This window comes from Crinia signifera, chromosome 3, assembly GCF_055691185.1.
Source record: "Crinia signifera chromosome 3, ASM5569118v1, whole genome shotgun sequence".
Lineage (NCBI taxonomy): Eukaryota > Metazoa > Chordata > Amphibia > Anura > Myobatrachidae > Crinia > Crinia signifera.
The window spans coordinates 286,002,416-286,030,300 of record NC_139219.1 but is presented as its reverse complement, the minus strand read 5'-3'; the positions used below and the strand labels follow the sequence as shown (position 1 = coordinate 286,030,300).

The 27,885-nt window shown below is 44.6% G+C and overlaps 1 protein-coding gene across 2 annotated transcripts; it reads left to right on the top strand.

Annotated features, from left to right (window-relative positions):
• Nucleotide 1: 1 nt before the first annotated feature.
• CEP63 (centrosomal protein 63) lies at nucleotides 2-26,762 on the top strand. Of its 2 annotated transcripts, none has more exons than XM_083178390.1 (14): nucleotides 2-113; nucleotides 720-780; nucleotides 1,500-1,677; nucleotides 3,085-3,180; nucleotides 4,285-4,401; nucleotides 5,701-5,814; nucleotides 8,501-8,713; nucleotides 9,005-9,141; nucleotides 11,090-11,339; nucleotides 14,509-14,706; nucleotides 20,072-20,158; nucleotides 23,082-23,200; nucleotides 25,388-25,607; nucleotides 26,327-26,762. In XM_083178390.1, exons 2-14 carry the CDS (start codon nucleotides 737-739, stop codon nucleotides 26,486-26,488), a joined length of 1,935 nt encoding a protein of 644 aa, XP_083034516.1. In that variant the 5' UTR covers nucleotides 2-113; nucleotides 720-736; the 3' UTR covers nucleotides 26,489-26,762. The 2 variants fall into 2 exon arrangements, with proteins under 2 accessions (XP_083034516.1, XP_083034515.1); XM_083178389.1 differs by having other exon boundaries at nucleotides 3-113; nucleotides 8,996-9,141.
• Nucleotides 26,763-27,885: the final 1,123 nt, after the last annotated feature.

The following is a 27,885-nucleotide window of genomic DNA, read 5'->3' as shown; positions in this document are numbered from 1 at the left end:
ACTACACACAAAGTCCCCTGTAATTTAGGTTACAATTTTTCAAACAGCACAACAATATTAGAATTACCGGGAGGACTGGAGGCTTATTCACGGGTCTGTTCCGGTATCTCCCGGTAAGTGCTATATTGCCGACACATCAATATAGTTCTGGCTCCGGAAAAGCGCCCTGAGACACTTACATACTGCAACCTTTTGATTTCCATCACTTCTGTAAATAGTAATCAGAACCGTAGTAGAAATTAAAAAAAACAACTGGTATTTATTTTTTACTTGTATCAACTAACCTTACCCTATGAAATAGTATAAAATACACTTTTACAGTACTAGAACACGAGTGTGCTTATGTTATTGAATGAATCAGGTTTAGGTTAACTTTGTGGAACTACAGCTCTCAGCATAGATAGCTTGGCATGTTGGGAGTTGTAGTGCCACACCCGTGGGATCTCACCATAGCTGTTTAGCCCAGTGGGTGGTTATATTGGACTGTGTGCATCCTCCCAGTTTATCTTATAATATTAATTTGCAACTAAAAATTGATCTGTCATCTATGCAAACAGTAAGCATATTGTCAGGAAAATGTTCACAACAATAATAATTATAAATCCCTAAGCACTTGTAGTATCACTGTTCAATATACAGCCGTTTCGATGCTGAAACAGTAAACCTATAACTTCCATTTGAGTTGTCCACATTATATAATGTTTATTTTGTTGTTGGAGGTGTCCCGGCCCTCAGGATGGAGGCTCTGTTACAAGAAATGCAGAAGAACGAGAAGATAGGGTGAGAACTCATTATTTAGCACATTTATCTGTGTCTGCTTCCATCGGTTGTCACCTGTATATTGGTGTATTACTTCTGTTATGAATACATTGTGGTATAACCTGTAGGCATAATATTTTTCTGATAGTCTGCTTCTTCTGTAAGAATTGCTTCTACACACCTCATTCTAGCCTGGCACACACTAGGACTTGTATAGACTTGACAGCTGGGTGGCTGAAAATCATCTCTGGTCGCAGCCAGTGCCCCAGTTTGCTCAGGTGCGCCTAGATTTCCACCACAGCGCAGGAGCAGGCATTGGTACTGTACGATGGGGTGGTTGGCAGGAGTGCGGTTGTTCCTTGTTAGAGAAGGTAGATTTGAAATGAGGACAGATGTAGTATAGACTGCTCTGATATCCCCTTACCCTTATGGTTCATTTAAACCAGGCATGTCCAACGTTGGCCCTCCAGATGTTGTGAAACTACACATCCCAACATGCTTTGCCATAGTTTTAGCATTCTCTAATAGCAAAACTGTGGCAAAGCAAGCTGGGATGTGTAGTTTCACAACATCTGGAGGGCCAACGTTGGACATGCCTGATTTAAACCATAAACAAGGCTAAACTATGAAGGTTTAAAAGTTGAGCATTCTGCAGGGGTAGTGTAACAATATATCTAGAAATGTGCCAGGTGTTTTGTAAATGGATGCCCAGTGATTACTCCCATCTCTGTCTCTGACAGAACAATTTTTGGTTCCTGTGAATTGGAGCTACAAGAACTCATGAGGCAAATCGATATCATGCTGGATCACAAGAAGTCGGAGTGGGAAGCCCACACTGAGACATTAAACACTCTGCTGCAACTGCGAGACCAAGAGCTCAGTTCTGCCAGGACACGAGAAGAATGGCTGAATCAAGAGGTAGTGTAGGCACTAGTAGGGGGTGTTTGTTCAATCAACTTGTGTGTATATATATGTGTGTGTGTGTGTATATATGTGGTGCATTGTTACTGTATGCGATAGTTCTTAAAAAAAGTCTTGCCCCACGGAAACGTCGAACCAAGAACCCAGTGTGGTAGTGAGTTCTTTCTTCATTCACATCCTGCGAATGGCGCTGTCCATCCTCTAACTTTCAATATAATATATATATATATATATATATATATATATATTACATAAAGTTTGTGCCCAGGGATGCCCAAAGACAAGCAATTTCCTACTACATGCAACGCACAATCCGGTACTGATATGGGACTTGCCAAAGACACATAACAATGGGCCTCATTGAGATGTGGTCTCAGCGCAGCTATTGTATGCAAATCAGACAATGTTTTCTTACTGTGTATGCATCTGGGCCGCATTGCGCACGCACAGCAACTGAATTGTGATGGCGGTCACAACAAGGAATTAGTTGCAAAGGGCGTGACAGGTAGACAGTGCTGGTAGATTGTAACATTGAATGGTTGGATACACATAGGCGTCATGGCCGATCGGGCAGAATTTTGTGCGTGTGCATAAATGAGCAGCTGGGATCTCACTCCCTATTGGAGAGCCAACTGCATCCCAGGAGAGCAGCACAGCCTGCGTGTCTTCAGAGGCACGCACATTCAGTGTAATGCTGCAACAATGGTACAGTTGTTTCTGCAGTTGTACGCCATCGGACGAGGGGGCAGCAATGGCCGTCCTTATGCTCAGGTACAACCACTCCCCGCTAACACCATAGTAACCCTTCCAAATGTCCACTACCTGTCAATCTCTTTGCGAAAGCAGTACATGTGCAGTCTCTGATAATCTCTCATTACCCTGAATCAGTCCCTGAATCATTTTCCATCATTAGCTAACTATACTAATAGTTCCCAAACTTTATTGAAATATAGGGCGCCTAGAGTATCAGGATTTTTTCATAGCGCCTCTATGCCAAGAGTTTCTTATTGAAAAATGAATTCAAGAAATATTCAACTAAGTGAATGGCATTTATATGTTACCCTTAGCTTCTACTAAGTGGTGATGGACAGGATTCCCTTCTGATTGTCCACATAATTTATGATTGTTAGCCAAAAACACTGGTTTTAGCTATTAGAATGACCACAAATATTTTGAAATGGTCCTGGACCAGTGAACCAAGGCACCTGAGCAATTGCCCAGGTGCAATTGAGGCATCCCAGGGTGCAACGGCACACAGTTTGGGAACCACTGAAACTGTACGTTTGGAGGTTTGGTTGAAGTCACTTTGAATTCTGACTATAGATTGATAATAAGTTTGATTTATTCTCCTTTGTGATTGAGATTTAGGCTTCCCTTAATACTATATAATGGATATATTCACAGATTAAGTCTCTGACAAGGCAGCTGGCGGAACAGGAGGAAAACAACTGCTTAAAGACAACAGAATATGAGTCTCAGCTGAAACACTTTCAGGAAGAGGTATATTTATTACACACTATTGCTCTGGTCAGCCATATTACTGTATACAGAATAAGTGCAGAAACTGTAGCTCTTTTAGTTGCACATTTACTATTACAGCGGAGTTAGAGGAACTGATTAATGTGCATCAGGTAATATACTGGAGGACCACACATGAACCCAGTTACACCGCAGTCTCTCCTTCCCTTCTGCCTTCTCTGGTTTTGAATGTTGGAAGAGGATTTATTATTTTTGAATGCAGAGTAAATACTGGCTACTTTTGCCTGTATCCCACATATACTGGCCAGCTGTAGTTTTGCGTTGCTACAAATTATTGTGGTTCGACGCCCTCCTCCCAAATCTAATGCTGGGTACACACTAAATGATATATCGTGGACCAACATATCATGCACATTTCTATTGCAGGCATGTCCAAACTGTGGCCCTCCAGCTGTTGTGAAACTACACATCCCAGCATGCCTTGCCATAGTTTTAGCACTCCCTAATAGCAAAACTGTGGCAAGGCATGATGGGACTTGTTGTTTCACAACAGCTGGAGGGCCATAGAACGATTTTGTGTGTACGTCACGGCCGATATACTGTTACATAGGTCACACCGTTGGCCTGGTAAACATGCCGCTTAATGTGTACCCAGCTTTAATCTTGCACATATGTTACATCTACCCCACCTGCAGGGTAATGCGAATTTGACAAAGGTGCACAGTAACTAGCATTTTTCTTTTGCTTTGCTCGCAACTCAGAATCTTGCACATAGGGTTTTCTTTTGTGGGTGTTTTGTTGTTTTTAAGCGTTTTGCCATAATTAATAAGTAGGCTTTAGATGTCGGGCTCGTTCTGCCGAGATACCCTGCTCAATGCTGTCGGGGAAGACAGCATTGAATAGGGCCCGGCGGGCATCTCCCCGATGGGAGGTGCTCGCCGGAGATTGAATATCCCCCTTAGTCTTGAGACAAAAAGGAAAAGGATGTTGTCTTAAGCTACAATAAAGCTGACAAAGGGATTTGAGCTGATCTCTGTGCCCAGAGTTGACTGAACGACTTCCTTCGATAGGTTGGTATTTAGAGACCAAGACATGTTCCGATTGCTACATTTGTCTTTACTACAGCTCAACAAGTTGAAAAAGACATATGAGAAGGTTCAGAGGAGACACCAGAAGCTGGAGGTGAAAAGCAGAGGGGAGGAAGAAAGGTCCGAGGTCAGCCGCCTGACACGCAGGCTGGAGGTAAGTCCTTAGGATATTGGGAATTTGTTCTGTTTATTGAGTCTTCCTTCGATAGAAAAGGAGTTGCATCCACAAGGCTGTACTGCGATGTCTAATACATTTATATACAGTAAGTATTATGTACAGTATATATCATTTTCTGAATCTCTTCTAAAGTTCCAGTCACATTTCTGCAAAGTCCTAAAAATAGTTAGATTAAGTAATACACATGGAACCTTATTCTGGTCTGTTCGCATGGGGCCGATGCTTTTGCATTGCGCATATCTGCACATGTGCATGTGCTTGGTGCGTGCATCCACGGCGACCAAACTGATCGCTGGTTGCACGCACCCATGCTTGCGATCGTGGGGCGGCGGGCTGGCCCATTAGATGTGCGTTCCCATGCTAATGCAACCGTGGCAGGCTGCTGACATCACTGGATTTCAGCTGCCCGCCCACTTCCCCCCGAGCGTACACACATATGTAAGGTTATTTAGAGCAACCTTACATATGTGTGCACCTTCCACCTGCCCATCGAAAGATGTGGGAGGGTCCCCACGGCAGGCAAATAAATGGTTATGTAAAACATCCATTCGCAGCCAGTGCGAACGTACACGACTTGCGAATGGTGGGCCGGTGTACCACCATTCGGAAAGCGAGATCTTGGTCATTCGCAAGGATGCGAATTCACATCCGAGCGAATGAACCAGAATACCCCATGATCAAAATGATCAGCCCTGAACATCATATTGAAGGAACTCCTTACAGAACAACTTCTACTAATGGATGTTAATGGGCTTTCTTACATGAACCCCCTGCTTCGGGTCCTGTCCCGTCATTTCTATTGGATTAAACCCTTTTTTAAACTGGTCGAATGGGGCAAGGAGCATGGCCCCACCAGCTCTGCTATTGTTGATGGGATGGCTCCACTATTCTGAGTGTGCCCGGCTACTGACGTCACTGATGCCTGGCACCTACGGAGCTGCTGGGCTTCTGCCAAGCTCTCCGCTAAATGTGAATAGATGCCATGCACATGGCAACTATTCACACGATGGCACGTCATGGGCATGCTGTTTCAGCAAGGTGCCGCTACTTTGTCATTTCAAAATCGGGGAGGGCGCAGCCTTGCATGAACATCAGTAGTGAGTGTTAACATTCCTGAGTCTCAAAACATTGAGCAAGATGTAAGGAAGTATATATTGCTTGGCAAAATCCATTGTGGTAAAGGTTCATAAATGGCTTTGTCTAATTTGTCATATACCCTTTGCAGCTCACTGTATGTACTAAAATATGTGATAATGAGCATGGGGTTATTTCTAGGAGTTCCGGCAGAGATCTCTGGACTGGGAGAAGCAACGTCTGATATATCAGCAGCAGGTGGCAGGACTGGAAGCACAGCGCAGGACTTTAGCTGAACAAGCTGAAATATACCAGGTACAGTATACATGGACCTGCCAGTGTTACCTTTGTTGCTAGCCACTTATATGACAATTTTTGTTCCCGAAAACTGCTCTGAAATTGTTGGGTATTATTTTATGAGTGAAATAGGTGAAGAACATGTAAGGGCTATTTCACACTGTCCGGCTCATGGCGGACGGCGAAATCCCGCACGGCCAGGAAGCCGTGCCGTGCACAGTAGTTGTGAATGGACACTATTGTGTCCATTCACACGGGACGGCCCGGCCGTCCGTTAGCGGCCGGATCCCGCCACTGGAAGGGACGGCTGCCGGGCTGTGGCCATCCCCTCCATGATAAACTACTGTGTGCTGCACGGCTTCCTGGCCGTGCGGGTTTTCGCCGCCCGGCAGGAGCCGGAATGTGTGAAACTGCCCTAAGTATGTATGTATGTATTATTATTATTATTATTATTATTATTATTATTATTACAAATAAAAACAATTATATTTTATTTGATATTTGTTAAAAAAAAAAGTGAGGCTTCAAACATCAGAACATCTGATTGGAACATCTGTAACATCGTGGCCATCAGTAGACAACAGGTATACAACTGGGGCTAATATACATGGTAATGTCTTCAGCCGCTGGGTGGGGTGTTCTGTTGGCAATATCGCAGACACTGGCAGAGGTTAGAGAACCAGGAGGACCTGGAACATCCCCCTGAGAGCAGCAGCTATGGGAAGATTCTCTTCCTGCAGCCACCCACACCGTGTATCTGTCTGGTCACCTCAATTGTGAAAATATCATATAATGCACTTGCTGGTGTGATCACATTCTATGCGACCATGCCAGGTAAGTGTTCCGACATCCAGCACAGACTCCAGAGTCGGTCACAAGCCATAACAGACAGATCCTGAGTAAATTGACTTATTTGCTGTGTTCCAGCCGAGTTACAATTCGGTTAGTCACAAATGTGATGGGTTCTGTTTTGTGTAAAAAAAAAAAAAAGCAGCTTCTGTGTCCCCCGTATTTTTTCAAATTTGTACCGGACTCCACTATTCAGTGAGATGATGTCACAACTGGGGGACAAGTTTATATTGATCCCTGCGACCGGGGCATTACCCCCAACTAGTCAGCTCTGGCCAGGACCCTGGGGGGTGTGGGGTCACCCACTCCAAAGCACCCAAGGCCCAGGGTTGAAGCCTGGCGCTATTCCCTATTCCTGGCTCTCCTGGGCTGTGGTTGCTGAGTTGATAGCTAGAAGTGTAAAAATTAGAGTTGGCTGGTTTATACCAAATATTTTTTTTAATATGCTGTAACTACAAATACAACACCCTGACTTAAATCTGACCCGATGCTCGGACCTGCCTGCACATCTGACCTCCAATTTGGACCCACTCCCGGCAATGGGGAACAGGGTTGCATGCGATACATCACATGCAGAAGGACCACATTTGATGCATCACACAAACAACAAAGATATAGAGAGGTGAATCAGATAAGAGAGGTGCTAAATCTGCCAAGCATCAAGCTTCTCTCTCATTACCATAGGACAGGAAGAAAACCACAGTTAACACTCACAATCTTAAATAGTAAACACCAACACATTAAACAGGCAATACACAGAGAAACACCTCATGGTTTAGGGGGTTATTTTGGTTCACTTCTTCCGGCAAATTTCTTCTTAGATGGACAACACCATGTGCACTGCAGGTGGGGTAGATGTAACATGTGCAGAGAGCGTTAGATTTGGGTGAGGCTTTACTTCAAAGTGAGATCTATATTGCAGTGTATAAATAAAGCAGTCAGTATTTTCCCTGCACAGAAAAAAAATAACTCACCCAAATCTAATTCTCTCTGCACAAGTAACATCTGCAGTGCACATGGTTTGTCCATCTAAGAAGGAATTTGCCAGAAGGAGTGAACCAGAATAAGGCATTTCATCTTTGTTTACTTCAATTCAACAACTGACTGCTCGGTCATCTTCACCTAGTGTAGAAAGGTTTTTTTTCTACTTTTGAATTAGTTTATTAAAAGCTTCGAAACAGACTGGGAATTGAAAAGACATCTAAACTAGTGTCTATGGAAAGTCCTGCTCAGTTGTTGCCAATGGTCTGTTGATTCATACATGTGTATTCTGTCGTGATTTTCATTTATATTTGAGCAAACTCTGAAAATTTTTGCTTTTAGTAAATTTCCGAATTGGAATTCCCAGCCGAGATTGCCTCATACGTACCCATCTGATTTTATTACATTTACCCCTGAAATGTTTTTTCTTTTTTCTACAGAGCAATCCATATAGGCTTACAGTGCTTCTGTATCTTGTATATCCTCAATAGTCACATGGCCACAGGGCCCATTTCCAGGAGAGAAAGTCACTGGATCTAAGAAGAACCTGAATAGCATTTGTTGTAAACATAAACAAATGTAATAATTATAGAAAGAATATGTAACACAGCCCTGGGAATAGGGATATCACAATTTAATACCTCAATATATCGAAATGTTATAAAATCATCATGCAGGTATAGTTAAAGGTTAAAACACAATATTGCTGTGCAATATATACTGCGGTATGGAGCAGAACCATAAAATAAAAAAAGGAAACCAAAAAAAAAACACAAGTAAAAGTTCACAAGCTAGACCCAACTGTTTTTTTCCCGCTTAATGTAGTCCTACAAATGAGTTTTTCATGTTATTTTCTGATTATCTTAACTCACAGCAACAGTCACAGAGCCGCAAACAAATGCTGGAGCAAACTAGTTTGGCTGGGCGATCAGAGCGGCAACACCTCGGTGGCCAGCTGGTACGGGCTAATGACAGCCTTTGTGCCAAAGAAGAAGAAATGGAAAGTTTGAGATTGCAGCTGGAGTCTGCTACTGCAGCACGGGAGCGAGCAGAGCGGGAGCTTGAGCAAACGCAGCAAACCATAAAGGTGAGAGGAGAACGTTCTTATCTTATTACTGGCTTGGTGATCTGTGTGCGCAGAGGAACCGCAACAATGCAATCAAAGCTTTATTGACTTAATCTATTGACATGAAAGAAGAGTACATGATGGTACCATACATATTTTATTTATTTAAAAAGAAGTAGCATATTTTTCAGCATACCACCAGTGGATAAAATGCACAATTGTGACTAGAAGGAGTTAAATATAATGAGATATATGACATGTATCATTAGACAGACTCCGGGAGACCTGATTTAACTCTTGTAGGTTCTCCAGGAAGAGAAAGCTGAGCTGCGAGCAACCATACAAGTGCACACGGACTTCCTACAAGGCTCTAAAGCCCAAAAAGAAGAACTACACCGAGAGATGTCCAGGGTAAATCATATTCTGAACGACAAGGAGAACAGCATCAGGTGATTCCTAAACAGGAAGGCTGAATGTTAATGTGTGTTACTGCTGTCCAGTGACAGCTCCAGAGGTGGGGCTTCAGCACAGTTCAAAACTCAAATAAGGGAGCTACACCAACTGCTACCATCTGCCTTTCCAAACTGATGCACTGGCAGTTAGTGTTTCTCCCTTTTTTGAATTTTGATCTGTGCTGTAGCCCCACCCCTGGACACCACTGCTGCTATCCACTATCTGTTCTAACCTTCTGAATATGTTTCTGTGAATATAGCATACTTCTGCTGTCCAGTTGCCCAATGTTTATTCCCATACAATTGGCCAAGTGTAATAGGGTCCAGGTTTTCAAAATGTGTGAGTTTTGTAAACTTTGTAATCTCGCATGTTTTTGGTCTCCAGCAACTTATACAGTTCAAACCCGAATCGGGAAGTTTCCATAGAAAACATACAACTCTGTCAATGTGATAGGGTCCAGGTTTTAAAATCGGACCTCAAATATTGCCAAAAACTGTGATACAAATAGACTAGATTTGCAGCAGAATTCCACAAGGGCAAATCAGGGTCCAATGTCAAATAGAAGAGACCCCTCCATGGGCAGATAATAAAGGACCCTTGTCTGATAGGGACAGTTCAACAAGAGCAGCAGAATTCCATGAGGGCAAATCAAGGTACAACACCACCCCCACCTCCCCCCCTCCCCCCCCAACATGCTCTACCAATGCACAGTCCTGTTTCAAAATGACGCTCCGTGCAAATACTGTTGTCCGCTCACTTCTGCACCAACATAGCTGGTATTCTGGTGGTGTAGAAGGTGCACCATTAGAAGCTAAAGAGTAAACCCATTGTACTGGTACTGTCCTGACTGGGCTCTTAGATTTGTGAAAGTGAAAAAAACAATGTTTTACTTTGCAGGTAGGGCTGAGAAGGTGAAGGTGTTTCCTGTAGGCTTACAGATGGAGCATGAGTCATCTTTGCAGTCATCTTTTGGCCATCGCTAGGGGGCGCCCGTGCACGAGACACTCGCGTGCCAAGTGGCGACGGAGCTGCCTGCCGCATCGACGGTCCCCATCGCCACCCCGACCACCAACCCTACCCATCTCCCTGAAGCGGAGGCAGGTGGGGGGGGGGGGGTCGGGGCGGCTGCCTGGCCGCCGAGAGACTGGGATGCGTGTGCGCGTGAGACGCACGCTCGTCCAGTCTGATGGAGTCCCTCTCCGCCGGCTCTCACCAGCAGGGACGGTTTTGGCGAGAGCCGGGCAAGGAAGAGAGGGGCTCCATCTGTATCTCCTCCTCTACCCTCTGTGGTTAGACATGGGCAGGGTTCTACCTTTTCCACCAACCCAAGAGTGGAAGATGCAGATTCACTTTAGGGAGTATTTAAAGAGACTGTGAAGCGGAAGAGAACCTTACAATGAGGTTAATTGATAAGACATAAAAGGACAATACCGTTGGGCACTTTTATTTTAATAATGAATCAATTAGAACAATTAAAATACAGTTTTATTAAAACAAATAACATACCATTACACAAAACAACATTTAATACAATTTGAAACATGCTACCTATAATACAATTATGCTGGCATATATAGCTCCAATGGACAATACACCCTGGAATTATTGCAGACCAATTGCAGTGCAGTGCATTAAATGCAGTTCCACAGGATATGGATTTTACTCCATAGGCTGGAGTCCAGGGGCCCTTAGAAAATAATTTTAGGCAATCAGCTGGTGCTCACTTCCATGAAGTATTGATAAGACAACATACAACTAAGATTTATTATTTGCTCATTTGACACTGCAAGATATCCCCTGCGACTGGTGATGTACACGGGGTGTACAATGTTTAGTTGACTAATATTTTAACTGCCTTTACTTATCATATAGAAGCTTAATTTCTGCCTGTATCAGATACAGAGGATACGGCATCCTATTTATCTGTACTGTCTGTGGGCGCAGGTCTTTAGAAGAAAGGTTAAGAGGGTCCAGGCTATCCGATGAACATGACGAGGTTGGAGTGATGAGCTCTCGGCTGTCCATCAGCCGACTGAACGAGCAGAGGCTACAGGACGAGGTGACCCGTTTGGAGGACAATATCTCTTTAGTAACACACCAGTGTCAGCAGCTCACCAGGGAGATGAAGGACAAGGTGGAAGCTCAGAAGCACTTAGAAGAGGAACACAAGAAATGCTGCACCGAGATTAAGAAAGTAAGTGAGCTGCTGCATAAAGTACTAATGTATCTTCTAATGGATTATCGGTGCTTGTAAGAGGTCAGGCTGGTGGCAAGCAGAATTCAGACCCGATCGCAGAATAGATTTGTTCTCACAGTGGACAAAATCATGTGCACTGCAGGCGGGGCAGATGTAACGTGCAGAGAGAGTTAGATTAGGGTGGGGTGTGTTCAATCTGAAATCCATATTGCTGTGTAAAAATAAAGCAGCCAGTATTTACCCTGCACAGAATTAAAATGCCCCCCTCCCCAGTCTAACTCTATCAGGACGTTACATTTGCCCCACCTGCAGTGTCTGAATTAGGCCCAAAGTCCACTTTTTTTTGGCGCAGCCATCCAATAGAGTCCCCCCCCCTGCAGCCAGTCACAGCTGTGAGTGATCATGTGATCGCAATGATAAATGACCAGCCATGACACTATGATGCATCCTTGATGATGACTGAGCTGCCCGTGCGAAGAGAACACTCACTACAATTTATTTTTGATAATTTGTGTATGCATGATGTTTTCAGGGTAAATCAATTAACATTGAAAGTACGTTATTATTTTTATTATTATTATTTAGCTCCGCAAGGGGCTTTGTTGCGCTCACCATGCTGTCTGAGTCCGGCCAGTCGGGATCCCGACGTCGGGCTAAACACTGTCGGGATCCCGACTGTCGGAACCCTGTACCACACCCGTTATCAGGGTGGCAGATATATATTCTAAGAAAAGCACACGAGGATTTAGTGATTCATATTCAGATAGTTCTAAGTTATGTCATTTCAGAAGTTTAGTAATTATGGCATATAGCATACATACTAATCTCCTGTACTTGGACCAATGCTATTTAATATCTTTATTGCTGACATTGCAAATAGTAATGAAGGGAAATTATTCCTTTTTCTAGATGACACAAAGGTATGCAACTGGGTAGACACACCAGGAGGGGTAAAACAAATGGTTGATGATCTAGGTCAGTGATGGCTAACATTGACACTCCAGCTGTTGTTGAACTACACATCCCAGCATGTCCTGCATCAGTTTTACTATTTGGCCATGTTAAAACTGATGCAGGGCATGCTGGGATGTGTAGTTTAACAACAGCGGGAGCGTCAAGGTTAGCCATCACTGATCTAGGTAGACTAGTGGAATGGTCAAGAGCATGGCAACTACAGTTTAATGCCAAATAATCTTGCACTTGGGTCTCAAAACTCCAAAGCTAAATTATAGTCTTAAAGGCGCATTGGAAACTACTGAGGAGGAAAGGGATATAGGAGTCACTATTTCAGATAACTTAAAGGAAAGCAATGTAACAAAGCAATGAGGAAGGCAAGTCAGATGCTTGGTTGCATAGGGAGAAGAATCGGCAGCAGAAAGACAGAAGTATTTATGCCACTGTATAGGTCATTGGTACATCTAGAATACTGTGTTCAGTTCTGGAGGATATAAATTCAGAGGAGTATTAGAGCAGTGGTTTCCAAACTTTATTGAGTCATGGCACTTTAGAGAATCAGAACCCCTAGGCCAGGCATGTCCAAAGTCAGGCCCGGGGGCCAATTGTGGCCCGTGCTGTCATTTCAAGCAGCCCAGAGCCTCCAGCTGGAAGCGGGCAGAGCATCAGATGTGGGAAGCACAGCACAGGACACTAAAGGTGGGGCCCCGGCGAGCGCGCCTTTACCTTGCTGCAGTGAGGAAGTGCCGGCCGCCACAGTCAGATGTGTTTGGTGTCCTACCCCTGCTGCTGCAATCGTATATCACCCTACTCCACAATCCGTGACAGCAGTGTTTGGGGAGGGGGGCAGCAAGAGGGAAGCTTGCTCCCGTAACATGCAGAGCGGAGGAGGGCAGCAGCGGGAGCCCAAGCATCTCCTGTCCTTGCAGTGCCTGCTTTGCCTCTCCTTCCTCTGGCTCACACAAGGGGCTGGGAAACATACAGAGAAGGGAGGGGGCAGAGTGGGGGACATACAGTGAATGGAGGCAGTGATGGCCATTCAGAGAAGGGGGAGCAGGGGCAGGCTGGGAGATATACAGTGAATGGGGGCAGAGTGGGGTACATAGTGAATGGGGGTCATACAGTGAAGGAGGGTCAGGCATGGGGACATACAATGAATGGAGGCACTCATGGACATTAAGAGAAGGGGGGCCGGCTGGGGGACATACAGTGAATGGGTGCTGAGTGGGGAACATACAGTGAATGGGGGACATACAGTGAGGTAGGGGCAGGCTGTAGGACATACAGTGAATGGGGGCAGGCTGGGGGACATACAGTGAATGGGGGCAGGCTGGGGGAAATACAGTGAAGGGGCAGGGCTGGGGGACATAGAGTGAATGGGGGCAGGCTGGGGGAAATACAGTGAAGCTGCAGGCTGGGGGACATAGAGTGAATGGGGGCAGAGTGGGGGACCATTCTGATGTGATTAATGATTCAAAGAATGTCAGGCTGAATGGTCGGCCCCCACACATTTACACTTCACCAAATCTGGCCCTCGTCGCAAAAAGTTTGGACACCCCTGCCCTAGGCCAAACATTTCTTATTGAGAAATGTTGGTAAAAATACTAAATTAAGTAAATTATGTTTAGATGTCCTCTTTTGGTCCAGGTAAGAAGTCAAGGAAAATATTGTCTTCTGTTTGTCCACATTTTCATTATTGGCAGAAACTAGCACTGGTGTTATCTATTACGTTAACCATAAATAATTAAAATTGGTCCTGGATCACCAATCAATATATCAATGTTTAACAAGGCCCAGTAGGGAAACATTAATATTAGAACACGAGGACATGCACTGACCCTGGAGGGTGGTTCAGGGGAAACTTGAGGAAAATTTACTTCACAGAAAGTGGTAGAGCAATTACACATGCATGGGATAGACCAAAGGATAACCTTGCAAATAATAAGGATAAAATAGCGATTGAGGAAACAATATGATGGTAAGGGGCGGACTGATTGGTCAAGTAGTTAATATCTACCATCAAATTCTATATTTCTATATCATTTCCTGAGGCCACCTAGATACTGGTAGATTAAATAGGTTCTATTTTAAATTGCCCATATTTGTAGTGTGGGTAAGTAAAACTGGCACAGGACTGATGTAAATGATGATATGGAGAACGTTAGCGCTATATAAAGTATATTATACTACATTATGTACTGTCTTCTGGCAGCTGAAGAGTCAGCTCTCCCAGGTGGAACTTTCCTACAGCAGCGTCCTGGACGGGATGAAGAAGGAGGTCTCACAGCTGACTCAGGCGCTGCACCAGCAGAGCATAAGTGTTGCATCTTCCTGTAATTCAGCCAAAGACTGGGAGAGGAAGCTTCATGCGGAGAAGGAGAGAGCTGACCGAGAAGCAGCGGAGCACAAGGTAGGAGCAGACATGGAGGAACAAAGCACCTGTTGCCTACACACTATAGATAGTCCTTTTTCTGAATTAATACTAGAGACTTCAGCCTGTACATTTATACCCCTTTCACACCAAAATCCTGGATTCAACCCGGGATATGGAACCCTTGTCCATGCCAGGACAGATTCCATTCACATCCCGGCTCTGCCCCTCATTGGCACTGTTTACACTGCACACGGATGCAATGTTAACTGTTCTGCCAGCTCGTAGCGATGATCTCGCCTTCAAGCTCCGATGCCCTGACTCTTCCTATACTGTAAATGGTACCCTGGTTGAATGACCTGGATCGTACCATTCACACTGCCCCAATACACAGGTGGTTTCTGTGTCAAACCTCCGTTGCTACCCTTATTGTAATTGTGAGTCACTGGACCTGGGTTGTTTATTTTCAGGGACCCCCTGTTACCAAAGTGACACCTGGGTTAACCTGGCAATAACCAGTGTTGAAATGGATGGTGTGAAAATCTGCATTAAGCGCAGGCTGCCTCATTTTCTGATTACACATAATTCATTCATGATAACCACATCTAATTGAACCCGGACCATAGATTACATTAACAGGGGTGGAATATATCCAAAGAAGTGTGGTGGCACAGAGGTTGTGCAAGAAAGATGTTACGCTATTTGAGTGCACACAAAAAAACTGTTTATTTGTGTCTTGTATTTACTGTATTGTTTGTAATGATAGATTCAATAAAATTTAACCTTTAATAAACTTATTTCTAAAAAATTCCCCTTTGTCTTGATTCCTTTATTTATATAGGAACAAAAGAGGATTGGTTCATTCTAGGTGAAATAAAGAGTTAAAATCACATACATTTAGACATGGTGCTCATACAAAGAAATGAGAAAAAAGTGAAAAATAGTTTTTTTAAAAAGATGTCAGAGCCCGTTTTCTGCTGCACTGTGTTTGATTCTGCTTTATTATGAGTATTCACTGGATCTGTTTCATACAATGTTGCCTTTAATTGGCTTTCAGCCCAGTTTTCCTCCTTTGATGTGTTTTACACAGGGTTGTATGCTGGCTACTATTGTTGCCAGTTTGTTTCTACTACTTGGCTCTTAGCCCAGCATATTTCCACTTATGCCCCTTTCAGACCGCACTTTTAAAACGGTAAATTGCCGTTTTTTTACCGTTTTAAAACGGTAATGTGTGCGGTCTGAAAGGTCCAGTCCCACTTAACCGGTTAGAAAATGCCGTTTTTTCTAACCGGTTAAAATGCAGGGTCCTACCCGTTTCTGAACCGGTATTTTAGCGCAAAAATCGGCTCAGAAACGGTATTTAGGACCCAGCCAATGAGCTGGGTCCTAAATTCAGCACAGTGAATACTTAATGAGCGCTCATTAAGTATTCACAGCACTGGAGCCCCCCCCGCGCGTGTCGACACCCCCCCCGCGCGTGTCGACGCCCCCCCCGCGCGTGTCGACGGCCCCCCCGCGTGTCGACCCCCCGCGCGTGTCGGCGCCCCCCCCCCCCCCCCCCCCCGTGTCGACTTACCCCGTGCCGGTATCTCCGTTGTGGTTCCCGGCACTGCAGCTCAGTATGCTCGGAAAGCACTTATGAAAAAAGTGTCTTTCAGAAAATGGCTGCCCCCCATACGGAAGACAGTTTTTTTAAACAGGGTTTCCTATGGGGCAGCCATTTTCTGGAAGACACTTTTTTCATAAGTGCTTTCCGAGCATACTGAGCTGCAGTCCACAACGGAGGTACCGGCACGGGGTAAGTCGACACGGGGGGGGGGCGCCGACACGCGGGGTGGGGGGGGGGCGTTGACACGCGCGGGGGCGTCGACATGCGCGGGGGGCGTCGACATGCGCGGGGGGGCGTCGACATGCTCTCGGTCGACACGCGAGGGGTGGGGGGGGAGCTGCACGGAGGGGAGGGCTGAAGGCTGCACTGGCTTTGACCCTGTATTTGGAAAGTTTCCAAAAACGGGTCTGCCAGTGTCAAAAAATCGGCACTTAAACGGTAATATACCGTTTAAGTGCTGCGGTGTGAAAGGGGTTTTATCTGGCAGACCCGTTTTTGGAAACGTTTCCAAATACAGGGTCAAAGCCAGTTATGCGGTCTGAAAGCAGCATTAATGAGGCTTTTTCAAGTGAAACGTGCGTCGAGCTATCAGAGCCCGACCTCTAGCTGCATGTTGTGATATAGAAAAATGTATATGTGTTAGACAGAGAAAAATTGGTGTGTGTGTATAGGGAATTAGCGTTAGCGCTCACCCAGACAGGGGAGTGTAACCAAAACCTGTATATAACAAAAAGAATGTGCATATAAGAGGGAGCAATATAATGTTGATATTAGGTGGGAGAATCATATATATACCCTGAAAAAATGGGCAGAATATCTAGCCCTATATACTGCTGTGTGGGAAAAAACAAAAATAATTGGTAACCAAACTGTCATCACGACTCCTAATTAGGAGATTATAGTGAGACTGACTCCGACTGCCGGTGCAGGCAGGGGACCCTCACTGTAATGTAAAAAATATATAAAGTGATAAAACAGAATCTGTAAAAACAAGAAAACATGAGACAGTAAAGTTGGGTATCTAGTGATAAACCCACTGAACAGTTATAAGATATAAAACTGTTCACCAAGCCTACAAACACCTCCAATAGTGAGCAGAGCAAAAGATCAATACACGAAAATAAATACACATAAAACACAATTTCAAGTGTAACAAGTAAAAACCACACACAGAAATTGAAATCTTTAGGACTGCAAAAACAATCCCGGTACAAATACCACTAATTGGTGGTCAAATACTGGAGGCTCAATACCTAATAAAAGTGTAATCCATATGCAGAATCGTGTATATATATATATGTGAATATCTCCACCCCTTCCGTGATCTAATAAATATAAACCCAAGCTCTGAGAGAGCTGAAATCAAAATCAAATCTAAAGGTGCGTACACACGGGGCAATATGATCGCTGGCAATATATTGCTAGCAATATATTGCTCAGCAATCATATTGCCCCGTGTCCCGTTTTCATCTGCGACCAGAGATGGTCGCAGATGAAAATTTAAACACTGCTGGGTGAAGAGGCAGGGGATGTCGCTGGTCGGAGGAGCATGTTCCTCCGACCAGCGACCATTCAGGGGCTGAAAACGGGAGCGCGCACCCGGCGATTTATCCCATCGCTGGTGCACACTCCAATCACTGGGAATATGGTCGCTCAGCGACCATATTCCCAGCGATTTCAGCCCCTATCGCCCCCTTGTGTACACAGCATTACACACACACTTCTCTTTAAAGTGGAAATATGCTGGGCTAATGCTGTGTACACACGGGGGAGATATATTGCTAGCAATATATTGCTTGCAATATATTGCTGAGTAATATATTGCTCAGTGTACTTGCAATATATCTCAGCAATATATTTCTCAGCAATATATTGCTCAGTGTCTAGTTTTTCAGAGGGACCAGCAATTTTTCCTGAAAATTGCTAGCAATTTTGACTAGATTTTTTTTACCCTCTGTTTAAATTCATTTATGATTGACATGGGTTGTGGGAAGTCCTTCTGGAAGGGAATAAAAGTGTATATGGTGTATATACAGATGTAGCAAGGGTCATCTTTGTAGGGGCAGGATAATCTAGCGGCAGCAGCCGCTAGTGCCCCGCTCCTGCCAGGGGTGTGGGGGCACAAGACGGCCATGCGGCCCCTGCCACCCCGACACCAATGCCCCCTTCATTTATATTGTGGTCACATACTATTGGTGTGGGGCAGCATGGTAATGCTCATGCTGCCCACCGATGGTGCAAATCACCATCGATGGGCAGCATGAACATTATCATGCTGCCCAACACCAATGCCCTCTAAAGACAGCCTATGCACTTAATGGCTAGTGCGGCTGTGGGGCGCGCAGGAGGTGTGGGTGCTGGCACAGTGGGGGGGGGGGAGATTTGCACAGCAGCTTCTGTGCTGTATGCGCGGGCAGGGGGGGCCGTGTGACACACTATGACGCGGCGGGTGGGCGGGTCCTGTCCGGCGCTGGAGGCTAGATATCGCTGGTAGCTGGTGCACAGTGCTTTGTGCACCAGCGACCAGGGATTTTTAGCAAGAATCGGAGGTGCAAGCTCCTGCGACCAGCGACCATGAAGGGCTGGCCGCGGGAGCGCGCACCCAGCCATTTATCGCCGGTTGAACATGAAATCACTGGCAATATGGTCACTGAGCGACCATTTTGCCAGCGATTTCATACATAATTGCCCCCCTGTGTACACAGCATAAGAGCCAAGTAGTAGAAACAAACTGGCAACAATAGTAGCCAGCATACATCCCTGTGTAAAACACATCAAAGGAGGAAAACTGGGCTGAAAGCCAATTAAAGGCAACATTGTATGAAAGAAACAGATCCAGTGAATACTCATAATAAAGCAGAATCAAACACAGTGCAGCAGAAAACGGGCTCTGACATCTTTTTTAAAAATCCTATTTTTCACTTTTTTCTCATTTCTTTGTATGAGCACCATGTCTAAATGTATGTGATTTTAACTCTTTATTTCACCTAGAATGAACTAATCCTCTTTTGTTCCTATATAAATAAAGGAATCAAGACAAAGGGGAATTTTTTTGAAATAAGTTTATTAAAGGTTAAATTTTATTGAATCTATCATTACAAACAATACAGTAAATACAAGCCACAAATAAACAGTTTTTTTGTGTGCACTCAAATAGCGTAACATCTTTCTTGCACAACCTCTGTGCCACCACACTTCTTCTGTATATTACAGTTACCTTGAGTAGCACCCCCGCAACAGATACAAAATAGCGGGCAACACAGGTCAAAAAAGAATAGTGCCCTATTTAGAGTGTGCAGACAAATTCCCTCCCCGTCCTCTCCCCATTTATTCACGCGGAATATATCCATAAAGCTCTGAGAACCAGCACATTGGAGTAAATTGCTGATCTGTAATGCCAGAGGCAAATGGCTAATAGACATGGATAATGTTTAGATGTGGTCTTATTATAAAATGGACCCTGGATAACCTTAAGCACATTACACCTAAAGTTTAGTAGAGGACAGGGCATGGGGTTTTGGTATTACGGGAGGGAGCAAAGAAGGGATGGCTGAAGTTGTTAGGTCTGTTATGACACCAATTGCTCGCTTGCAGAGTAATAATCTGTGATGTGCATTTGTTGGTATGTACTTAGGGTTAGAGTTTGGGCATCCCATTGGCATTGTCAGTGAAAGAGATGGGGCAAAGGTGTGTACCATTGCTTGTGATCCTAGTCGGTGGTGGGTGGTTTGTTGGGTAAATATGGCTCTGGGATTAAATGACATTTGGACTACAGACACTGTTATGTCTGTGCAGGTTTCCCTGGCAGCGCTGGAAACCTTACAAGCAGAGAACCGACAACTGACTGAGATTGTGGAGAAGCAAGAGCCGGATGTGCGGCTGGTAAGACAGGGGCGGTGATGCGCAATATCTTATATTTATTGTTTGACATCTCAGAAATACTGTGGGGTTTATTTACTAAGATGGGAGTTCTATTGACGATAGTATGTTGCTATGGGCAACCAATTGGATTATATTCTGTTTCTTCTTTTGTCCACTAGGGGGCATAGAGAACACTGTGTGTAGCCTGGAGAGGAGAGAATCTATGCCCCAAATAGTTACTCCTTTTTTCTCAGCAGACTCCCTTCTCCACTATACTCCGTCCCCAGTGTTTCCTTATAGAAATGCTGTGCAGCCATTGTACAGTATGCATGCCTTAGCACATCTCCGGAAAGTAGCTTGGTCATGTTTCCCCAGGTATACCTCTCCAGAGCTGGTCAGGTTATCTCCTTCCTGCTCTGATGGGGGCTGGTTGGTGGAGCACTATTTGGCTATTTGTTCTGTGTGCATGTATAGAAACGTACATTGCAGTGATATATTTCATTTCATTACTGCTCTTTATGGTCATATAATAGTATCATACCCTCCAACATGGCCCATTCCATTAGGTACAAAAGGCTCTGTTCCTGGACTTCCTTACCAGTGGCAGTTGTAGATGTGCGCCTGCAGCACAGTCCAGTATTCAAAAAGGGGAGCCACACCTACTGCCACCACCAACATCACTGTCCAGGACACACTGACAGTTGATGTGACCCCCCCCTTTCCCTCTTTGAATTTTGGACTGTGCTGGAGTCCAACCTCTGTAACTGCCACTGACAGGGAAGTCCAGGGACAGAGCATTTTGTACCTAATGGAATGGGTCAAGTTGGAGGGTGTGTAGTATTTATCTCATTTGATAAAGCATCTGCCTCTATGGTAACAGTGGAGAAGTTGCTTAGCAACATTGGGATCTCTGTTTCACTCTCTGTTGCCCTACTTATCTCCCTATTTATGTTGCTTTGCTATTTATAGCATGACCCCGTAAAACACACATCCCCGTTTTATAACGTCTGTGTGTATGTGTGTGGGGGGGTACTTTTGGTTGACTTTAAAAAGTCTTTCAAAACAAAAACCCCAATGGTGGTATGTTCTCCGCTATAACATAGCTGTTGAGCCTGTACTAATGTACTTCTCAGGGCTCCTTCAGTCATGGATACCAGTCAGAAATCGGCAGGGGCTTCCGTGCTCTTACAAGTTGCGCAGTTAGCTAACCAGCTTGCAGCTCCCGGGCACAGATTTCCAGTGTACTTACTACTGAGGAAGGTTCTCCCCTGTCTGCGTAAGGCCATGTGGATGTATTCTTTACTTACTGCAGTGTGGATGCTGTGGTTAGCACCATGGGGCATAGGGGGTGGATGTTCGCCAGTGATTGCAGGGCTCAGCGCAGGCCTTCCAGAGCAACAAGCTAATGGGCGGTATTCAATGAGAATACCAGCGAGGTGCAGCGAATCCTTTTTAGGATTCGCTGCACATTCGCCACGTTCCGGAGCCTCGCCGGCTCCGGTATTCAACAAGTCAGGGGCTCGCTGCCCCTGACCGGCGAATATGAGCTCCTGCGGCGAACGCCGCAGGGAGCCTGAGGACGGTGGCAGGCAGAGAGATGGAAGTCTCTCTGCCTGCCCCAGAACGTTTGTGGGGGGGAGGTGGGCTCCCCGGGTGCCAGGCAGCACAGGCTGCCCCCCGGGGGTGCCAGCAGGGGACCGTATATTCACTACACCCGATCGTAACGATCGGGTGCAGTGAATATATGAATATCTAATGAGCGGCTCGGCTCCGGCGCCCCCTGCTGGCTGCTGTGTAAAAAAAAAAAATATATATATATATATATATATACAGCACATGAATAAAAATAGCATGCCCCTCCTCAGAATAAAATTCCTGATTTTTTGACACCAAATGAAAAAAACAAAACACTTTATTTTAAAAGTTCACATTCCACTTCTCCATAAAAAGATAGTGATTGCTACTCGGTGAATCATGGCGAAAAAAACCTTCAAATGTATTCGCCATGTGGTCATTGAATAGGGTGATTCACCGTTTTAGTCAAAAATTCGCCAAACAGGACAAATTTGCCATAAAAACATGGCGAATCAGGCTCATTGAATACCGCCCAATGTCTCTTTTCCCTGATAAAGGTAAATATGCAGGTTTAGGTAGGATCCCTGAACAGTCCTTAAATGCTGAGCCCCAGTATTTTGGTGTCAGCTGAAAGTGCAATGACGTCACGTTAGTAGGAACTCTCATATCTAAGTTCATTGCTTCATTTTATCCACTCGCAGGCGGGTCTGGCCTACTTCAAAACAGACTTTGGCCAGGTGGCTGTCTGACTGTTCGCAGGCACCTATGCTGCATTGGCTCATTTTGCCTCTGCTGTGTTAACTGCTCATTACAGCCAACCGGTGGGGGCTGTAATGAGTAGCCCTTAGGGGAAGGGACAGCTTTTTGACATCCCAGTGGTCCATGTGCCCCCTAGTGGATGAAAGTAGAAAATGGGCTTTATGCTCTTACCTAATTGAATCCTTTTCTTCAAGTCCGTAGGGGGCACAGGGTATCCACCATAACACTCCTGGCTTTCTCGGATTACTTCCTAGGGTACCGGATCTCTGGATGCTGCACCTGAGAGTGTGACTCTGATTTACTGTGTGCCGGACTTCCTTCTCCCTCTCATTCTTGTCACACCTGCCATGGGCTTGCTACCTCAACTGTCTTGCTGGCCAGTGGCTGGGGGCGGGGTACAGTGGAGAGGGTATGCTGGGAGAAAATTAGTAACTATTTGGTTCCCAGACCCTACACTCTAGGCTTTACTTTGTGTTCCCTGTGTCCCCTATGGACTTAAAGAAAAAGATTTAAACGGTAAGAACAGAAATCCTCTTTTTTTGTTCTTTTTTTTTTTATAGTTATCCCTTTTTATTTTTGCATTTTTATCCAATGTTCTTTGCATTCTCAGGCTTTGGATAATCTGGAGTGTGAGAACCAGAGACTACAAAAAGAACTGTCACAGACCAGGAGAAATTTGGAGCTTGTTCTGCAGACGAGACCGTCTGACATTCAGAGTGCGGTGGAGAGGTGAGCGGTCTCTAGGTGGCCACTTGTATCCGTGTTGACTTCTGTTTTAGCTCATCTAGAACACGTTGACACATAATTGTCACATATGTGGATTTCTGTGATCCATTTACCTTCTGGATAAACTTTTTCTTAATTAGTGGACTCTCTGGGACTCTTGATAGCCGTCACGATAACCTTGTTCTTTCTGTGTATAAAAAGTCGTTCTAATCATATTGCTTATTGTATTTTTATTCTGGAGTTCACTTTAATTCGTGGGCCGTGGTTTTTGATGTTTGTTTTATGTCTGTTTGAATATTACTTATGTTTATGTTAATAACCTCTCATACATTCTGTGATTAGCTTCATGTGGCATTCAGTTGAGGTTTGAATTTAGCATTTCTAAATCGCTATAGGAACCCAAATCTGATTTTCTTCATCAGAGCAGAGATGGATAAAACAATGGATGCTGATAACAATGGGTCTGATTTATATGTTGCCACAATGCCAATGTTTGCGGGCTTTAGTTAATTCTTTTTGTACTGTCCATGTGTCCGTGGCAAACTACACATGCGTCCTTATGGACTACTGACTGCAATGGCAGTAAGTTTTTGGATGCAGAATGAATGATTCAATCATTTGTGGGAAGTAGCGGGGCTGGAGAGTCAATTGCAGGCATGTTCCCACCATTTGAGTGGCATATGTCAGCCTGCATATGTGTCTGTGCATGCAATGGCTTACTTCCAACAGAGATTCTGAGCAACCATTGGGTTGCTCAGATGATTGATGGTGCATCTTTGTATGCCCGTGGTGGTGGTGGTGGCGTCTCCGTACATATGCAGCTGCAACATCAGCATCATTTTGTGGAACCAATGTGTACGGAATCACAGTTACCATAGGATTTGCGCACACCATTGCTTCATGCCCAGTGTCACTACAAAGTGTGGCATAACAGTATACCAAATGCTTAGTATGTGCCGTTCTAATAAAGGAAACGTACAATCTGTAGGAGTATATGTAGCAGATTGTAGACGTTTGCTGCTAGTGCGGTGTATAGTGGTGAGAACACGGAGAGCGCTGCGCTGTCCTCCTCCTCTTTGCTGACGTTTGCTGCTAGTCCGGTGTATAGTGGTGAGAACACGGAGAGCGCTGCGCTGTCCTCCTCCTCTTTGCTGATGTTTGCTGCTAGTCCGGTGTATAGTGGTGAGAACACGGAGAGCGCTGCGCTGTCCTCCTCCTCTTTGCTGATGTTTGCTGCTAGTCCGGTGTATAGTGGTGAGAACACGGAGAGCGCTGCGCTGTCCTCCTCCTCTTTGCTGACGTTTGCTGCTAGTCCGGTGTATAGTGGTGAGAACACGGAGAGCGCTGCGCTGTCCTCCTCCTCTTTGCTGATGTTTGCTGCTAGTCCGGTGTATAGTGGTGAGAACACGGAGAGCGCTGCGCTGTCCTCCTCCTCTTTGCTGATTTTCTTCATCTATTCTGGAGATGGGTGTGGATCATTAGGTCGACCAAACGAAGGTCAACATATTCAAAAGGTCGACATGGGGAAGGTTGACAGTCAAAGGGTCGACGTGGTATTCTCACTGTTTTTGTCCCAAATGTCGACATGGGCACCATATGGGTGCACCACGTCCCCTCGCTGTGCTCGCCATGCTACGCTTGGCACACCGCTCTATTCTCCCTCCACGCCTTAGTGGATGGTAGTGCATGAAATGCTGCCTGTCGGCACAAAAGAAAAAAACTTTGGATTGTCGACCTTCCCCATATCGACCTAATGCTTGTGTCGGCCGAATGACCCTGTTGACTTAATGCAAAGTTGACCTTTGCATGTGTTGAAATGAGGCCTGTTGACCTTCAGTGGTCGACGTAATGCATGTCGACCTTTGTAATGTCAACCTAGCCACCATATCCCCTGGAGATTTGATTCATCCGTCACTGCCCCATTGATTCCCTTCCTATGAAATATGCTTTACTAAGGGGGCCTGTGTGGTTATTTGGAATCCTGTCGGGGTGGGAGATGATTCTGATCCTTTCCATTCTGGCGAGTGAGCAGAGTCATTTTATCATTTATTTGTTAATGTTGCCCTAGTTTCCTATCTACGGTATTGCCCATTGAGGAACCTTTTTCTAAAAATGGATCAGTTCATTATGGTTTAAATGAACTCCAGCCGCGGTGGGGCTGATGGGCTGCTTCTTCTTTCATCTACACAGGAGATCCCAGGAACTGCTGAGCCGACACGAAGAGGAGCTGAAGGCGCTGAATGAGCATCTGAATAAGGTGTCGCAGCGATACGAGGAGGTGCTGCAAACTCTCCATTCCCAGCAAGAAGCTGCCTTCATTCTGAAAGGCTTAAGCAGGACAAGCTCTCTGGAGAAGGGGGAAGACGGAGATGTCCAGGATGAAGATGAGGATTCCTGCCTGGAGCCACAGGTGAGCCTTGTGTCTGCAGTAAGGCGCTTGTGCTAAGTTACTTTAAATGGAAATGGTTTGGTTATCAGCTGTGGCAATGTTCCGTGACTGCGGCAGGGCAGATATTGGGGTTGTGAAAGCTGGCTCCTATTCATTATGTGTGTATGCGTATATACAGTAGGTACACAATACAGAAGTTTACTTCCAGTGTTCAGTGCTTAAACATTTTTATCAGGTATACCGAGCATTGGAGTTAACTTATTCCTGCCGACGCAAGGGAGGTTCTTTTATTTCCATTCTATTATCTATGGATCTTTTCACATTTATAAGGTGGTGATCAGTTAGTACACCACCTATATTCTATATGCTAATGCCACTATTCGCACTTATTCCCGCAGCACAGCTGTCATCCCCACATGGTCATTTAGCAGGAAAGAGATTCATGTAACTCCGAATCATGGTTACGTCCGTAAAAGTCTATTTGCACTAATACGCGCAGTAAGCGGGATCTCCCTACACGTGGCTACCCATGACGCTTAGTGCAGAGGTGGCGTTACCATGTTCCGTGTATATATTCTTATCCTCTCTCATGTATTACGTGTTAAGACATCAGTACACTATATATGTCCTCTGATCTCTACATACAAAACCACAAGAGCTGGCTGGATTGCTTATTATAGATCTATATAGCCGAGCTTTTCTTTAATGTGGCCTCTCATTAGCATTCTTCTCTTGTGCAGCTCCCGATGCCGCCCTCTTCGCCAGCCAATGCCGTAGCTTCACGTTTCCTGCAAGAGGAAGAGATCCGCTCACAGGATCTTCTTCAGAGACTGGACTCTCACATTGAGGAACTGAAGCAAGAAAGTCAGCGAACAATTCAGCATTTCACTGACTCCAGGTAACACATGACGGAATGCTGCCTGGTGACAGAGTATATATCGCCGTGGTGTGTGGGCACATATTTTGTCCACAAGATGGCAGCAATGAGTTCATATCATACAATATCTATGCTTTACACTGATTGCATTACTGTAACTCTCTTTTGAGTTGCAAACGGTTTGTACCTAATCCGTTTGTACCTGTGTCCGATCTCTCACACCAAAGGTATCAGTACAGACAGGGCTATTTTTCAGCAGGCTCCAGCAGGAATTGTGGCCCTTATTCTAGTTCACTCTTTCTGACAAAATATTTCTTAGATGGACAAAACCATGTGCACTGCAGGTAAGGCAGGTGTTACTTGTGCAGAGAGAATTAGATTTGGGTGGGGTTTTACACCTGCCTCACCTGCAGTGCACATGGTTTTGTCCATCTAAGAAATATTTTGTCAGAAAGAGTGAACTAGAATAAGGGCCTCTTCCTGCTGGAGCCTGTTGAAAAATAGCCCTGAGTACAGGTAACCGCGATATATGTGTCCTGGAACCCTGCTGATGGTGGGGTTCCATTGAAGGGTTGCACCACTTTTGATTACTTATCCATGCTTCCGCAATAATCTTCAGTGAAAGTCTTACTTTCTTTAAACCTTGTAAATTTCTAATTTGTCTTTGGAAATCTTTTTATGTGTTTAGACAAAAAAATAGCTGCTGTATGTATTCCTTGATGGTCCCACTGCACTGCCACCATCATCTAAACCATACACACCCTGTACTTTTACAGACATGTTTACTTTTATTTGAATACATTTTTTTTGCAGTTAATATCCTGTTAATGTTTTAGAATTCATTCATTGTTATTTGTTTTTACACATTCTGTATGTCTGTATTTGTAATATTTATTATAACCAAGCTCATGTATTGACTCCTTGGAGTTTATTCTTGAAGCAGCTCGGTGCTTTGAAAATCATGTTTATGCAAAATAGTTAAAAGGTCAGTGCTTTTACTAGCAACACACTGTTACTGCGTGGGAGCCCTGCTACTGCGCCGGGGCCCTGCTCCTAGATACTGTAGCTCTCTGCTAGTAACCGCATTTCCCTTTTAAATATCAGGCATAAACAGAAGCTTTGGGTTTTACAACACAACGCTTCGTAAATAAAACTACCTTGTTAATTTATTTCTTTGTTTGTATAAACTGTGAATGGACCGCCTAATTTTATCTTTGATGTACAAAATTCTTATATTTAAAGGTATATTTTTACATTGAAAATAAATTATATAATTTATACATTGTATTGTATTGTACTTTTCATTTTATTTTATTTTTGGTCATTGTATAACTTGCCTTAAGTGGATAAGAAGCCCAGATATTTCTTTCTTCTTTGCTCAATAATGATAATGATCTTCTAGGTGAGTTTCGCATTCACTAG